Below are 16089 nucleotides of genomic sequence, written 5' to 3' on the forward strand. Positions count from 1 at the left end.
GTAAGAATGGTGAAAAGAGCCCTAGTTATGATCGGAAAAAAAGGCTGAAAGAATGGAGGCAGAAGCTGCTGGAAGGTTCAGACTGAACATGCTTCTCCCACATATTCTGTTTATCTCTTTAGCTTTCATCCAGTTCCTCCAGTTTCCTGGATAATATAAGGCTGCTTCTTCCTCTTTTTTTTTCCCCTCAGTTTCTTTGTGCACCTGGTAAACTTTCATGCTGCCAAGTTAATGCAGCTGTTTCCTGTTTGCACTTTGGGTTCAGTCCTGCAATTAGGTATTAACTGATTTAAATGTCTTTATGTAGACATAGGATTGTCTCCTCTGGACCTCTTTGTGGAAAAGAGCATTCTGTGGTTTCCCACTTGACTGAGGGAAAGAACTCAAATAGAGAATAAAAATGATTGCTACCTTCTAGATAAGGATCTTGCATTCAAAAGAAGCTACATTAACCAAAACGAGAATCATGTATCTTAAAATAGCTAATTTGGGAACATATTTTAATTTTGGCTTTACTTTTTTTCAGTTATCACAGCCGAACTAATCTATTCAAAAATTAGGACCTTAGCTGACATAAAAGTTGTCATGCACTAACAAATGTGAAAAAAACATAAAGACTAATATAGAAATAAGTTCTTGATGCTGAGCTGTTAAGAGTTTATTGCTAGATCTTTGTATTTCCTTTATCTACCTTCTCAAATTTCAGTTCTTTTTCTTTTCCTTCTGCTGAAGTGGAAACCAGAACCACTAGAGAAAAATTTTATGAAGTGAAGGCCTGAATCTTACATGAACCTTTTCACTTCTTACAACTTCATAAAGGGGGAAGGGGTCTATAGTTAGAACTGAGCATCCAAAATTTGGACAAGTTTATTTTGATTTTTTTCACTTTTTGAATGTATCTATTAGTGTATGTTAAAAGAATTAAAATTATAAATGATGTGTGAATCACATGGAAAAAAAATGCAAGAACATTGCATATGTGAAAAGCAGAGAGGTGTCAGGTTGATCTGGCAAGAATTTTGAATGTGTTATGCATAATGAGGGGGAGATGTGAGGTGTAGCTCATCTCAGATACTGCAGCATTTTTTATTATATAACATTGGGCTACATAGGGGGAAAAAATAATGAGTAGAAAGTATTTGAGATAATTTTGGATTGTGTTTTCCTTCCAATATATAAGGTGGGGTTTCTTTGAAATCAAGTCATATTTTAGGAAGGAAAAGAATTCTGTTTTAAGACCTGTATTGGCTAGAAAGACATCCAGTGCTTAGTATATGTGGTAGCTTCCCTACTGGTAAATTTTCTTGATTTTTCATGTTATTGCTAGCCCAAATGGCTTTTGAGAGAGCAATCCTCTCTGATTAAAGATTTATTATTTATAACTATCCTCTATCTTTGGAGGATCCAGTGGAGTATCCTCCATTGACTTTGGAGGGAAGAGAAGAAAAGGAAACTTTCTAGACTGTTGTTCTACCAAGATAAGGAATCCCATTACAAGATAAATTATTAGACAAAAGAAAAGTACTTTGCTCATACTGCTTTATGGAGGGGAAGAGGGGGCGTGAAGTCTTGTGTATTGAATCAGAATATCTGGAGTTACAGACACCTGAGTGTGATGCAGATGCTTTAAAAGGCACTGTGTGAATGACTGTGTGCTGACTGATTTGCTGAATGAGCTCCAGGACAGCAGCATGAGCACTGCTCCTTGTTTAATGGCCATATTTAATTTTCTTCTCCTCCTCTCTTTCCAGAAAAATCGAAGCCAGCCTCAGATGAGTCCCAGCCACACAGCAGTGCCATTGGTCCTGTGATTGGGATAATACTGTCCCTGTTTGTCATGGGAGGCATGTACTTTGTGTGCCAGCGGGTGGTGTGCCAGCGCTACGCCGGGCCCAATAGTCCTTTCCCACACGAGTACGTCAGTGGCACCCCTCACGTCCCTCTCAATTTTATTGCTCCAGGAAGTTCTCAACACGGCACTTTTACTGGTAAGGGTGCTAAGGACCATTGTGACATTGTCTGGATTTTGAGCTTTACACAGTACTAAGGCTGCTGGGTGTGGAGTTTTCAAAGAGCAGAAATTAGATGTTGGTCTGCTCAGTGGTTTTGGGATGAATCTGTCATTTGAATCAAATATGTAAAATCTATTAGCTTTTCTTGCACTTTAATGACTATGGTCAGCTATTCCTGCTTAAATTATGTTACCATGGTTATCAAGAGGTTTTTGTGGTAGGAAATAAAATTAGAGGATGGAATAATTGCAGGTGAAATCTTTGCAGGGGTATTTTAAATAGGACTTCACACTAAAGCTTTTTTAATTAAAATGAGTATCAGTGGTTTTCATCTATACTTCTGGAGGTGCTAAACCGAGCTGTCATTCTGATGCTCATCCATATTTGTTAGCTTTTCCTAATCCATATTGTTATGACAAGGTACAACAGTTGAAAATCTTATTATTTATGTTAATTCTAAAGAAAAGACAGGTTTCTAATATCCTGGCATTTCTGAGAAGGATATATGGTCATGAATTACATGATTACATTTGAATCATTACATGATTACAAATACTTACACTGCTTGTAATAAATATTTCCTGTGTTTGGAAAAACAAGTTCTGAAGACTTCCCAGACTTCACTTTTATGTTAGCACTGATGGGAAGAAGCTGAAAATGAATTATCTGAGTTAAGAGTATATCATGGATAGATATACAGATTGGAGAATGATGTTTTCTATTTTCCCCTAATTCAGGTTTCCTTCCTTTTGTCTCTGCTGATTTTCAATTTTAACTGTGATTATTTTCAGTAAAAATAATTGGGTCTTGCAGTTAGTCATGTACTTGCAATTTAATTTCTTGCAATGGAAATTGAAATTTTGGAGGTCTCAAGCTTGGTTTTTTGGGGCGTTGTATAATGGGTTTTTCTGCAAATGCCTAAGTTTGTTTAATTGGAAAATTTCTTAGTTAATGTGGGTGAACACTTTGGATCAGCTGTTCTGATGATTCCTTTTTCAGCAGTGTGACAGTAAGTTGTGAGGAGTTTGGTGCTGTTTGGAGACAATAGATGGTCTGAGGGTGAAATGTTTTCTTTACAAAAAGTGTAGTTCCTTGTAATCCTGAAGTTTTTACATGAAGCACTCGTGCTGAAGTGTGACAACCATTATTGTTGCATGGGTTTGCAAAGCTAGGGATTTGGTTTGTTTGGCACTGATAGATAACACTGTAATTCATCTAACCTTGTTTTCCTCTCTGTTTCAATGCAGGCATCTCTTGTGGAAAGTCCATGATCAGCTCCATGAGCCTCATGGGAGGAAGCAGTGGTGCCCCATTGTATGACAGAAACCATGTTACTGGAGCATCTTCAAGTAGCTCATCCAGCACTAAAGCCACTTTCTACCCACAGGTATGTCTTGGAAATACACTGGTGAGTTAGGTATCTCCTTCCTCTGAAGAAGGGAAAGGTGAAACTTTGTGCTTATTAAGTAGATGTTAATAACTGTTAACAACTCCAGGGTGTTACTGTTTATGATATGCAGACGCATTTTGACACTTGCTAAACTTCATGAAAGGGCTTTGTTGTAGTCCATCAGGATTATACAGTGCTTTGTGATGTTCAAAATGTTTTGTTATCAGAGTGATACTCAACTAGTTTGTTCCTAGATATTTCTGTCTTCCTTTGGAGATGCCACCTCCTTTGCTCTTTGCTAGCTCTGATGGCTGTGGCCCAATGACATTTTGCACTGCCTAATGCTGCAGGCACACAAGGAATAATAAGGCAAGCAAAAACAGAACAGGACTGGAATGCGAATGTGTATGAAAGAAGCTTGACTTGCTGTTTAGATATTGTGTTGATTGTTGATTCAGAAAACCAAGTGCATGCACTGGGGGAAAACACTGGTACAGCAGGGTGAGGCAGAGGTTACTTTGCTGGCATTATTTCAGATATAATTTAGCTCCATTTCTGACTTTTGAGTGTCGGAAGTGACAGAATTCTTGTCCCCATATCACAGTTTCACAAATTCCAAGATGGGTATTCTGAATGGAAAGAGTCCTCTCTGAATATGTAGGAGAGACATACAAAGGTTCTTGTTTGCCGACATACTTTGTCGTGACAGTTTTTTTCCATTTTGCTTCTGAGGAATACATCTGTTGGCTTTTAGGTACACACAACAAGCTGCCAGAGTTGATGTGCCATCTATCAAGGGGATTTTGTGTAGTATTGAATCAGGAGCCTACACACTGTGTGGGCATACATGCATTTGTGTTTACACCTGAACTGTTATGCTCTTTGTGGGCATTTTGACTGATGACATTTTGGCCAGTTACAAAGTTACTTTCTCTCCCTTTAAGAAGGGCAAAAAATGGAAAAGAGAGGTTTGTGAGCTTATCTGTTGGTAAGGTAAAATCAGATACTTCTTGCATTGCCTTCCCAGTGAAGCCATCAAGAAGCAGATATTTGGAACTCAGCAGCCCTCCTAATTTAGCTTGTCTCATGCATCACCAGTGTCTCTGTAATGTGCTGAACAATTTCATGCTAGACCTGATTGATGTGTCAGTACCACACTAAAAAGGATGAACAGAAAAAACACTTACTTAAATAAAGCTTGAAAGAGAAAAGAAGCCCAAGAGCTAATCTGCCTATGTGATTCCATGGGATCTGCATTGGCCAAAAGATCAACTCTTCCATTTGACTTCTAGCCTAAGTTAATCTGACTGTTGCTGAGAATTCTTTTTCCACACTTTGCTATGTCAGCCAGGGCCTGCAGGGATCATTTCCTTCATGAAAGGCATGCTAGGTTCTTAGATGGAAGCTATTGCAAGAGCTTTGTTACATTTAGGTACTGCTTAATCCAAATGTTTTGGTGAGTTCTGCCTGGTAGTTTATTACCCAGCTTTAGGCTAATAACCAAAAGGACAAATCTGAGCATTTTAGTTTCCTTGGCTTTTTTGGTTTGTTTAACAGATCTCAGTGGTACTGAGAGGTGCTTCAGTGAATAGAGACTGGGAAAGAATCGGTGTCAATGTAGTTATGCCGGTTTATGTGCCTGAGAACCCGGCTAGAGGCATCCTGGCTGACACTGCTTGCTGTATTTAGTCTCAACATGAGGTGGCATTGGTGCAGCTCAGGGTGTCAGTAGGAGTGAATCCACAAGTAGCATGCAGTGCTCCTCCAAGGAAGATTTCTGGAAGATGCTTCTGGGGCAGTTACTCATCACACCCCACAGCTGGCAAAGGGGGGTATTCAAGCTTGTCTCCCTCCACATGAATCTGGGCACAGGGCTTGTCAGTATTAGTAACAGTGAGCTCAACTCAAAGGCCAGGAATCATTTTGCTGGATGCTGCACAGTGAAGACCCAAACAGTGATCTCCACTCCAGTGATTTTAGAGTGTTTCAGTGGGAGAAGAGCAGAGGAAGGATGGTCAATGGGGCAGGCCATGAGTTGGCTGAATGCCCAGGGCAGGCAGTGTACAAGATGCACACATCAGTAACAAGGCTCAACAAACAGCAATGGTGTAATTTTCCACAATGGAAGAGATAAAATGCTCTTCTTGTGTTTAGGCCAATGTCCTAATGGCTGTGTCAAAGGTTCAGCTTCCCGCTGGTGGAAGAATCCTAAATAATTTTGAAGCCTGCTAAACTTTTTCCTTGTGTGAAGGCTACCAGTAACTGTATGTAGGCACTCTAAGCTGAGCCATATGTGTGTAAGCTGTCTATATGCACACATAGCCAGGCTATGCCTTTTGCATTGTGAACTCTGCTGAAATTATATGTTTATAGAGCAAGAATAAAAATGAAGCATTCAGGGAAGGATGGGGTTTTATTAGTTATAGTAAAGAAACTTGGCTTCCTGACCCTACTGTTGACTGGGGACATGTTTAGGGTCTGGGAGTGGAACATACTTCATTTCCCATTAGCATCTGCTGAGGATGTTATCAGTCCTTATGTCCAAGGAAGTACACTCAGATTCAGCCAAACTGGGTCTCATTTCCAGCTTTATTCCGGCCTTCCAGCATAATAACAGATGTTATTACGCTGGAAGAAAAGGAAGGCAAGGAAGAAAATTCCCTGTACTGAGAACTTTGAAGGTCTGCACAGTTCCTAAGTCCAAAGTAAAGTTTTGTAATAAACATCTGTGATCTTTAAAAATGCACATCCAAGCAGGTAGGAGAGGAAGCTAGAATAAGAATGAATGACAAGATGAAGGCATAAATACTATTTTCAAATTAAGTAAAATTGTGTAATTAACCCAAAATTTCACACTTCTTTTTCCTGTTGTTTCTAGATTTTGAACCCACCTCCTTCCCCAGCTACTGATCGCTCCTTATACAACGCAGAGATGTTTTATTCCTCAAACATTCCTTCAAACACAAGATCTTACAGGTACAGGTCAGATAAAAAGGCTTGCTAAATCTTCTCTTTGTCAACTTTCCTTGAGTTTTGGAGCTTGTTAAAACTTCATTTAAAAATCTTTTCCTCTCTTGATAAATGACCGTTCAAATTATGTACATTATATTGCTATGTAACAGTCCCTGAGCATCCTGTATAGAGATTGTTTTTCTGCTCATTCCCTTAAGCTTATCTTGAAACTCTTTCATGAGTCAACCTATTTGTCAGTGGCTGGGCTAAATGATCATAGTGGTCTCCTCTGTTAGGTTAGGGGCTGGAAAAATGTGCTGCTGGCTGAGGGTAGTTGTGCCGTTCAAAATTGACACAGTTCAGGTACTTCTTGTTGTATTTCTCTGAGAGTCTGAATTAAGGCTTGTGTAGTACTAATGAAGAGGCATCTTGACTGAACACACAGAGCAATTCAATCTCTTTTCTTTCTTTCCTCCCCAGATTGCAACTAATGCATGTGCTTTTTTCTTTTTTTTGTTTTTTGTGCAGGCCGTACCTTATACGAGGGATTGCTCCACCCACAACCCCATGCAGCACAGATGTCTGTGACAGTGACTATACTACGAGTCGATGGAAGGCCAACAAATACTACATAGATTTAAATTCAGACTCAGACCCTTATCCCCCTCCACCCACACCTCGCAGTCAGTACATGTCGGCAGAAGAAAGTTGCCCTCCATCTCCTGCCACGGAACGAAGCTATTTTCACCTCTACCCCCCTCCACCCTCTCCTTGTACAGACTCTTCATGACCTCAACAGAAGGAACTTTTCCTGTAAATATTTTAAAATATGAACAGATTTAAAATATATATTTTATGATTTAAAAATAAATCTGGGTGGGAATTAAACAAAACTAAATGTGAATAAAAATGGGTTGGAGGGGTGGGGCTGTGAAAAATTGTACAGAGGAAGAATATTTATAAAATTGATTTTTTTAACTTAATTTCAATTCTTTTGTGCCATATTTGCCTTTTTGAAGTCATGTAACTGACTCAGTCTCCAAAGGATTTGGGGAGGGAATGTTGAAACTTTCTGCATTTTTAAGTCACCTTCTTACATGCAAAAAGTGTATGTAGTTATTTTTGTTAATGTAAGACAAGAAAACTAAGTGGCTTGTTGGAAGGGAGGTCATCTGAAGAAAATGTAGGCTTATTCCTAGAGAAGAAAATCTCATTTAATTACACTTGTCAGTATCATCCCTTCACCACCACTGGAAGAAAACGTGCAGGATCACAACCCTTAGATGCTCCTGTTTGCAAGCGAGCTGAATGCTTTCCAGCAGAACTTGAGTGCCAAGACATGAATTTCAAACCTCCCTCTCCATCTGCTTAGTGTTGAACAGAAAGAACACTTCTCTTGGCCAAACCTTCCAGCTTAACTGAACCCACAGGCATCATGTCCTACCTCATGTCAGTGGCACTCTGCACATGGCCGATTCTGATTCAGGCTGAAAAATATCTGTCCTAAAAAATTTGGTTTAGTCCCAACCAGTTCCCCACCTGACCGGGTGAATTGTAGCAGAAGCAGTTGTACTGACCTGTGGATGAGAGCAAGGGTCAAGTTTAAAGTGGTATTTAAGCTAAGAGAAATGCCCAACAAATTGCAGATTTGGTCAGAGTCACCATTTTAATAGTGATGCAACCTAGCTCCTTCATCCTTCCTTGTGAAGCTTTGGTGACTGTCTGAGAAGAAGCTGTAACAGTCAGCTGCTTCTTAAAACACAGTGCTAGTCTTCTTTTTCTCAAGTGTCCTGTAATCACTGTGCCAGATTTCTGAGGTGTTCACACATGTTAACTTGATCAGAGAATTGCTTTGTGTCTTAATATTCATTTTCCAAAGTGGAACAAAATAGTCATTTGTATTCAAATGAGGAAAGTTGTTTGGGTTTTAACTGATGTTTGTAGAAAAAACGGTATCAGCATAGCTCAAGTAAAAAATCGGTCTAGTCATATCCCATAAAAACTTGCCACATGATTCAGATTTAGAAATAGATAGAAAAAAGAACAGAGGAAGGAGAAAAGACGTACTTTTTTCTATTCATGCTGATATAAAAATAATTAACTCATACAAACTGGTATAATCTCAGGACATCAAGATCAGCAATGTGCTTGTTCCCATTCCTACAAAAAAAAACCCATTAGGGAATGGGGGAGCTAGAATTGGTCCCATTCAGATTCAGAAGATAAATTTTGGCTTTAACTGTTCTTTCTCTGTAGCAAAAAGGGTTGGGTATTGCATGGCACTTTATAAATTCAGTACCAGTGATGATAATGTGAGTGCCTGCTTGGGACATCTGAGGGAAGCTCTGAATATGCAAACTTGCACCTGTTTCTGCAGCTGCTCAATAACAGATGTGTTGGGCCTTCAACAGCTTTAATATTGATGGCAACAATGAAAATTTTTTCTTGTTTGAACTAAAATTGTACTTGGCTTTGGGTCTTTTTAGCAAGTTATTTGAAAGCACATCAGAGGAACCCTACAGCTCCAGGAGAGAGGTCTTGGTTGTGGTAGTAGAAGGGCTGGTACCACAGTGTTCTGATCCACTTTGTGTTTTCAGATTTATTAGTCCAGATCTGTTCTTTCTGTCTGCATAGTTCAAGGATAGGATTTGTGCTGCCACTGGTGTACTACTAAAATTCCTAAAGCAGCATTTACTACCTTTATGTCTAAATTTTTTAAAGCACAAATAAGATGATTTTTCATAGAGAAAAGTATATAAATGGAGTTTCAGAACAGGTTCTTTCCTCATTTGCTATCAACATTAGTAATTTTGTACTATGCTGTGATGGGCAAGGTTATAGTTTGTTACTCTTGGAGTGACTTAGCCAGTCTCTGAACTGATGGTTTGGTAAGAGAAAGCAATTTTCATGTGATCATGTTTCAGTTAACTAAATTAGGAATATAGATCCACAGCTCATGTGCCACATGAGTTGTATAAAATAGTATTTGTTCTGCATTACAGCAGGTGGTGGTCCAATTTTATATCATAAGTAATTTTCTGCTTGATAACTATTCCCTGTTTATAATGAATTCATTAGTTGTTTCATGTCACAGTTCTAGTAGAGATATACCACGTTCATTTTCCTGTATTCCTGTGATGCAGAAGTACTTAATTTTTTTTTTCATTAAACCCCTGATCTTTTTAAAGAGCCATAGCTATAAGAATCCTAACCACTTCATCTGAGGATTTGTATCCTATCACAAACATTGCAATTGAGTCCAAGCAAACTAGCATTTTTTACTGAGAGCTGAATGTGACTTAAGAGTCACATTTTTTTGGAGCTTGGGTTTTAAGAAGGAAGAAAGCACTTGCTGAATTGGGTGAATTAAGTATACATTTTTATTTCAGTTGAACATACATAGCCTCTTGCTCTTGATGTTTGCTGGGGAATTGCCTTCTCTGAGGCACGTGAACTTCGGTGATGAAAATCCAAGTCCCCCACTGCTCCACATTACTGACATTAAAAGCCTTTTCCAAAAAAAGATTGTATACAAATTTAGCATCTTAAAATTTAAATACTAAATATTACTTTTGATTGCTGTAGACTATATACTTTTAAATGATTACTGCACTCCTGGTGTTAGAAAAGACCAGGAAGAAAATTTGAGCAACAGGAACCACTTCTTTCCAAATATCCCCTCTATGTTCTTAGTGATTTCCATCCTGTGAACTTTCAAGCTAAAACATAGAAAACAGATGCTATTTTCTTCTAGATAAGGATGAGAGAAGGACTTGCAGGGAATTAGTGAGTGCTTATGAGATTCTGGCAGTTCAGGGATCAACAGGTAATGTCTGGGGGAAAGATGCTTTTTGGTGAGGTTTAAGCATGGTTTTAATAATGTAGAAGTTTTCTGTGAGGAAGCTGATTGAAATATTTTAAAAGTTCTATCCTAATAACCTGCAGAGGGGGTACATGTGATTCAGCAACCTGTGTGAGTTGTGAGTACTTGAATCAGTGTTTTCAACCACTATTTCCCAAGCCCACTGTGACTGCATATTAGCACTTGAAACAACTCAGGGTGTCACAAGGAATGGTGTCTGGAGAGCAGCCAGTAATGGGCAAATTATATGGTTGATTCTGTGTTAAAGGACAGATGGCCCAGCAGAGAGCAGCTTACCTGTCCTGCAGTGCTGTCATGAAAGTGGCCACTTGGGTCTTCCCTCCTCTAGAATTTGTGCCATCTGCACGGCAGGTGTAGCAGCAGTGTGAGGCTGTAAGGTAAATGGACAAGTAATCATCATCAACAGTCAAGGACTCTTTTAAGGAACAATTTGTGGAAATTATAGCTTGACTTCAGCTAGACTGGCCCGCTGCACCTTTAAATTTGCAGTAGAGGTAGTGAATTTGTTCTGGAATAGTTTGAGGAAACTTCATGAGCACTATCCCAGCTGCCTTCTTACTGATGTTTCTTCTGTCTGGACAGATCATTAGAGAGCACTCAGGCTAAGATTCAGCTGAATCTGTATGTATGGCAAATAATAATTTCTTCAGGATAGTGTTAAAGTACAAAATGCTCTGTGTCTAAAAATGAGATTATGCCACTATCAGCATATTCTAAAGAGGAAGGCAGAAATGAGTGGGAAACAAAATTCTTCTGGAATAATGGAATTGGTTTTCAGTAGTAAGCTTTCATTTCTGTGATTTGCAAAGGTCTAGGCACTTCCCTAAAGGTTCTGCTTCTTTTCAAAGTAACAACAAAATTGTGTGTTCCCTCAATACCTGTTTTACAGACCTAGGATGAGCTTTCTGGAAAGCTCCAGGCTTGTTCACCCTAGATCTGTTTTCCACCTCGTATCTAGAATGTTATGTGCAAGGTCCAGGACTCATGATGTTCTCATCATTTTTATGCCAACTGAAGGCTCTTGAATTCTGAGGTTTTTGACATTCTGCTGCTTTGTGCACAGCAGTGGAAAAGGACTTGGAAGCAGGAGCACTCAAGTAAGAGCTGGGCATAGTGGGGTGATGTCACTCCTCCGTGGCCTGCAGGGTCAGATCCCTTTGCTGGGGAGGGCTCTTGTGCTGCCCTTCCTCAGAGCCTGCTAGCACGTTGTGCTACTTCACAAGTGTGCTCAGTTAAACATCACAAAAGTTGTGTGTCCTGTTGGCCTCAAGCATTTTTGGAAGCAGATCTCTTCCATTATTTTGTTGGGGTTTATGCTGAGTAAGTCCAAATGAGTAGCTGTGCTTACAATTGCACTACAAATGATATCCATTAACGTCGGGAAATGAAAACAGAAGGCAGGCATGTTCCCAATAATTAAGAACATGCACGACTGCCTGGCACAGAGCCCTAAATTAGAATATATTTGCTGTTACAGTGGTGAAGGACATTTATAAAGGTCCATACATGGACAGAGCCTTAGACAAGCCACAGTCAAAATAACTGTCTACAGCTCAGTCATTTGGTGGTGATTGTGTGTTGTGACTCCAATTATAAATTATGAGTAGAATCTTCCTTGTAAATTTACCTTGTCTGTAAGAAATTCATGGAAGGCTGAATCTTAAACTCTGAGAGGTGTCTGCTGTTTCTGCTGCTGTTCCCTTAGGTACTGCAACACTTTCTGTTTATCATTATATATAAAAACTCTCTTTCTACAGCAGTTTTAAGTTTAGCTAAACAGCTTAAGGTATTTACTACATGATAAAAGAGCTATTTAATAGGCATAGATATTTTCAATCCTTTTAGGTCTTCTACCTCTCCTTCCTGAGAACGCTTACCCTAGATTTTCTAAAGGGAGATTTTCTTTCATTTGTTTATTTTGAGGTTGGCCAGCTGTGCTGTGGGCTTTTTCACATAGAATCATACACCCTGTAAGGAATAAAAAAAGGAAAAATTTATTTTAAATCAATGTTAAGCCTGCTGATAGCAATGATGGAAACTTGATGAAAAGTCTGATATGTCTTCTGCATTCCACAACAAAATCCTTCAAAATGCCATGTCCTGACATGCTGAGAGTGCTCCCAACCAGCTGTGACAAGCTGCCACATCCTGGCTGTTCCCAGCATGAGCCACAGCCCTTGTTGCAGTCAGTCTCTGGAGTCAGGGCTAGGTCCTCACCAGCCAACACAGAAATCTGGTGGATAGAAGATCACAATGACAATTCCTAAACAGGTTGGTTTATTTTGGCAAAATACATGCAGAGAATGTGCTTAGAAGGACTTGTCAGAGGAGAAAAGCAAGTTTGACAGCTCCAGTGACAGACTAATTCAGCACCATTGACACCTCTGAAAAGCGAGTGCTCCCACTGATGCACCTTTCTGTAAATAAGAATTTAAGAGGCCGCTCTGGTGACAGCCTTCCTGGGGTGGCTGCGTTTGACAAAGGGAGCGATATTCCTGTTTGATTTGTACAGAGATCCTGCAGCCTGTAAATAACTGTACATGGAATTCATCAGCCTGTGGAGGTAAAACAAAAAGTGTTGAAAGCGGAAGGACGGCTGTGTGAAATTTGGGGGCATCATAAACACAACTCTAACCCAGACCACTTTCCTACTCACCTACTTGTATCACAATTGCTGCTATTGTAAATATACAGGAATATACAGAGTATCAAGAATTTTTATATAACCCACACGTAATCTTTTTATATTTATATTAAATTGTGTATTCTGCAAACAGCCTAATAATTACAGCTTTATATGCGTATCATTTTGTAGCATTTGTTACCTCAAAAGACAACCAAACCCAATACTTCAGTGCCTTGTGTATTTTAAACAGATTAACATATAAACTGGGGGGAAAGAAAATAGATTGTACTCCGCTGGTTTTAACAAAGCTTTGTATTATTGTTAGGGTTCTCTTCAGTTAAAATACATACAGCCACAAGTTGTGGAAATAACTGAAAGCTTACAATTTTGGAGGTTTTTTTAGAGCATGCATGTTTTGAATTTGTAATATATTGGAATTTCTCTCAAATGCATTCTTTCAAGTTAACTTTGACTTATATATTCATATCTATTTCAACGGACATCCCAATACCTGTCAAAAATACGTAGCATTTTAAAAAAAAAAATGCCAGTAACTGATATTTAGGTTTGGGGATTAAATTAACACTGTTTTCAGCATGTCACAATTTTCATTAGAGCCATAAAATTTTTATCATGTTAAAGAAAGTCTTTATCAATTATCTTCCCAAGCATGGCCTTCTAGCCCACAAATGACTTGGTAATAGTGTTGTAAAAAAATCTTTGAGGCTGTCATCACTTCAAACCATTGTACTTTAACAATTTTCTGGTCATGAAACTGCAATGTTTCCTTGTGTTAACAAAACCAAAGGCTTGTTTGAAGTAACTGGTATTTTGTATAAATATTTGTACAGATAACAGACTCTGCTTTTGTACTATAGATTATGTGGATTTTGTTTTATAATAAATGCTTTAAAAAATGCTTAGCAGTCATTTTATGAGCAAAGCTGTTTCATCACCTACAGTAGAGACAACCAACCAATATCACAACAGTTTTAGATACTATTTAAGATAAGGATACTGCTGTCTCCTTGGTTTTAATTTTTAGATGTATGATAACAGTGAGAGCTGGAGAGCAAATCACCTTTAGAATTAGAGTTGTTAGCTATTAGAACTTACCACAAGTTTGTCAATATCATGACCTTACAACAATTGTTATACTCCATAGGAACAATCTCAATTGTTCTGACTAGGCCAGATCTGAGCTGTATTTCTTTTTTAAGTTGTATGATATCTTTTAAATGGATGCTATAGGATGTCAAAGTTAACTTTTTAAATAATGGCTTCTCTTTTTTTATGGTGAACATACTTGAAAACTAGTTCCAATGAGTCTAATTTTGTCTTCATTTGTATAGTCAATATTGGTGGTCTCAGATTTGTGAGATTTAACCTAGAAGTCAAAATTACTTCTGGTGGAGATATCCTTTTTCCTGTGTGCTGATGAGATGGGACTCAGATTGAAGTGTTTCTGAGCAGTTATCAGCAGTCATGGTGAAGTCCAGTCCTGTTTATTCTGATTTTTCCAGGCTAGAGAAAAAAATAGAGCATACACATTCAGATACCTGCTTGTTTCCTACAAAGTTCTTCCAGGTTTTGCATTATACTGAACCAGAAAATGTCAAAAGATTTTTCCTCTTAGCCACATTATCCTTGCTAATAATGCTTTAATATAAATGGGCCCTGGAGCAGCCATATGATGACTGCCTAGACCTAGTGATTTACATCATCACTGATTAGGATGGATTTGTAGCTTGAAGGAAAATGACAAATCTGCTGGTGCTCTGCTCAGCTTGGAACAGGCCTTTCATCATCCTTTTGTGTTGGGCCAAATTACTCAGAAGTACAGAAAGATTTTTAGGATTTCATATGGCATGAAGCAGAACAAGCCCACTCTTCTTTCCGGAACTTCTGGCTGTAGCTTGGCTTTCTCTCCTGAAAAGATGCATAAGGTCCTCTTGGAGTGGACTTTGACACTGGCTGGTTGCAGGGAGGTGTCTGGTACATGTATCCCACATAATAATACAGATCTCTGCACAGCATACCTATCATTCTGACTCCTCCAGTGCCTTAATCCCAGATGTTTCTTGAAACCAGAGGACATGGTATTTTCTTTTTGCTCCAGAAAAGCTTGCTCAGCTGTCTGGATGGATCTTTGTAGCCTTACACTCCCACAGCTTACAGATTTCTTAATGTTGTAATTGAGAAATAAAGCTCTGACACATTGTTTGTCTGAATGTATTCCCAGGGCTGAACCTGTGGTCACAGGGAAGGGTGACTAATTCCAAATCTGCTGATCCTGATCTTTTATGAAATTGGCCCAGCTGTTACTCTCCGCAGCAGGACAGAGCAAGGTGTTTGGCTGATTTTGTGCAGCATCACTGAAGATTGAACTGAATAACTGTCTGGATGTGCTAGGAAGTGGCTAAAGTGGTTGAGATGCATTCTGCACAATGCAGAATTCTGCCACAGCATGGGTGGCTCATAGCTGCACTCAAGAAGAGCCTGGTGCTAACCTATTCAGCTCCAGAGATCTCCTTCCATGCTTTATGCCAGCCTCAAAGCTTCTCTACACATGGTGGTTGCTCCAGAAGACAAACACCATAAACAACAAATGCCTTTCCTTTCTCCTCCTTTATTGCTGAGCAGACATTTTATCACATGGAATATATCCCTTTCTTTGGTCAGTGTGGGGGATGTGCCCTCAAAAGATCCTGCCCGCCCCCCAACCTACTGGTGAGGTGTTAATGCTGGAGAGACAGCACTGATGCTGTGGGAGCGCTGCTCAGGAGTAGCCAAAACCAGTGGGGTGTTACCAACACTGCAAAGCACAGCACCATGAGAGCTGATCTGGGGAAAAAGAGCTCCATGTCAGGCAGAGCCAATACAGGGAGCTAATTGTGCCCACATGCTGCCAAAAAGCCCACAGAGTTATGGGGAGGAGTTCATGTGAAACTAATGCTTTTTAGGATAGGCTTGTTAGTTTAGACAGCAACCCAGATGTGGTTGCATTTCACTCACCTGTGCTCTGAGGGGTTTAATGCAGGCTGGCCTTTGAGTGGGCAGCTAGGGAATGGTGGGGCAGCCTTTGAGGTCATGCATGGTGCTGTGAAGAGCAGGGTGGAGGGAAGGCAGTGCCTGCTCTGCAGTTTCTGCAGGAGCAGCACTGCTGCCCACATCCCTGCTGACAGCACAGAGCTGCACCTCACCTTCCACTGAGGAGGGCAGGTGG

The 16089-nt window shown here is 39.6% G+C and overlaps 2 protein-coding genes across 5 annotated transcripts in view; one reads left to right on the forward strand and one right to left on the reverse strand.

Moving 5' to 3' along the window:
* LRP5 (LDL receptor related protein 5) overlaps positions 1 to 7337 on the forward strand; it is a 132486-nt gene extending 125149 nt beyond the window's left edge. Inside the window, exons 20-23 of one of the 2 annotated variants that reach the window (XM_086895799.1) lie at positions 1752 to 1988; positions 3260 to 3399; positions 6281 to 6384; positions 6883 to 7337. In XM_086895799.1, the coding sequence (XP_086751925.1) occupies positions 1752 to 1988; positions 3260 to 3399; positions 6281 to 6384; positions 6883 to 7144 (743 nt within the window). In that variant the 3' untranslated portion in view covers positions 7145 to 7337. The remainder of the gene's footprint in view (positions 1 to 1751; positions 1989 to 3259; positions 3400 to 6280; positions 6385 to 6882) is intronic. The other variant, XM_086895800.1, reaches the window with a different exon arrangement.
* Positions 1 to 16089, reverse strand: part of LOC111930127 (uncharacterized) — a 39078-nt gene that overhangs the window by 5850 nt on the left and 17139 nt on the right. Inside the window, exons 2-4 of one of the 3 annotated variants that reach the window (XM_086895834.1) lie at positions 12115 to 12205; positions 10514 to 10607; positions 9712 to 9863 (exon numbers count right to left, since the gene is read on the reverse strand). In XM_086895834.1, the coding sequence (XP_086751960.1) occupies positions 10562 to 10607; positions 12115 to 12205 (137 nt within the window). In that variant the 3' untranslated portion in view covers positions 9712 to 9863; positions 10514 to 10561. Of the gene's footprint in view, positions 1 to 9711; positions 9864 to 10513; positions 10608 to 10767; positions 10857 to 12114; positions 12206 to 16089 lie in introns of those variants that run through there. The other 2 variants (XM_086895835.1, XM_086895836.1) reach the window with 2 other exon arrangements.

This window comes from Cyanistes caeruleus, chromosome 6 (assembly GCF_971803275.1).
Source record: "Cyanistes caeruleus chromosome 6, bCyaCae1.hap1.1, whole genome shotgun sequence".
NCBI classification, from domain to species: Eukaryota; Metazoa; Chordata; class Aves; order Passeriformes; family Paridae; genus Cyanistes; species Cyanistes caeruleus.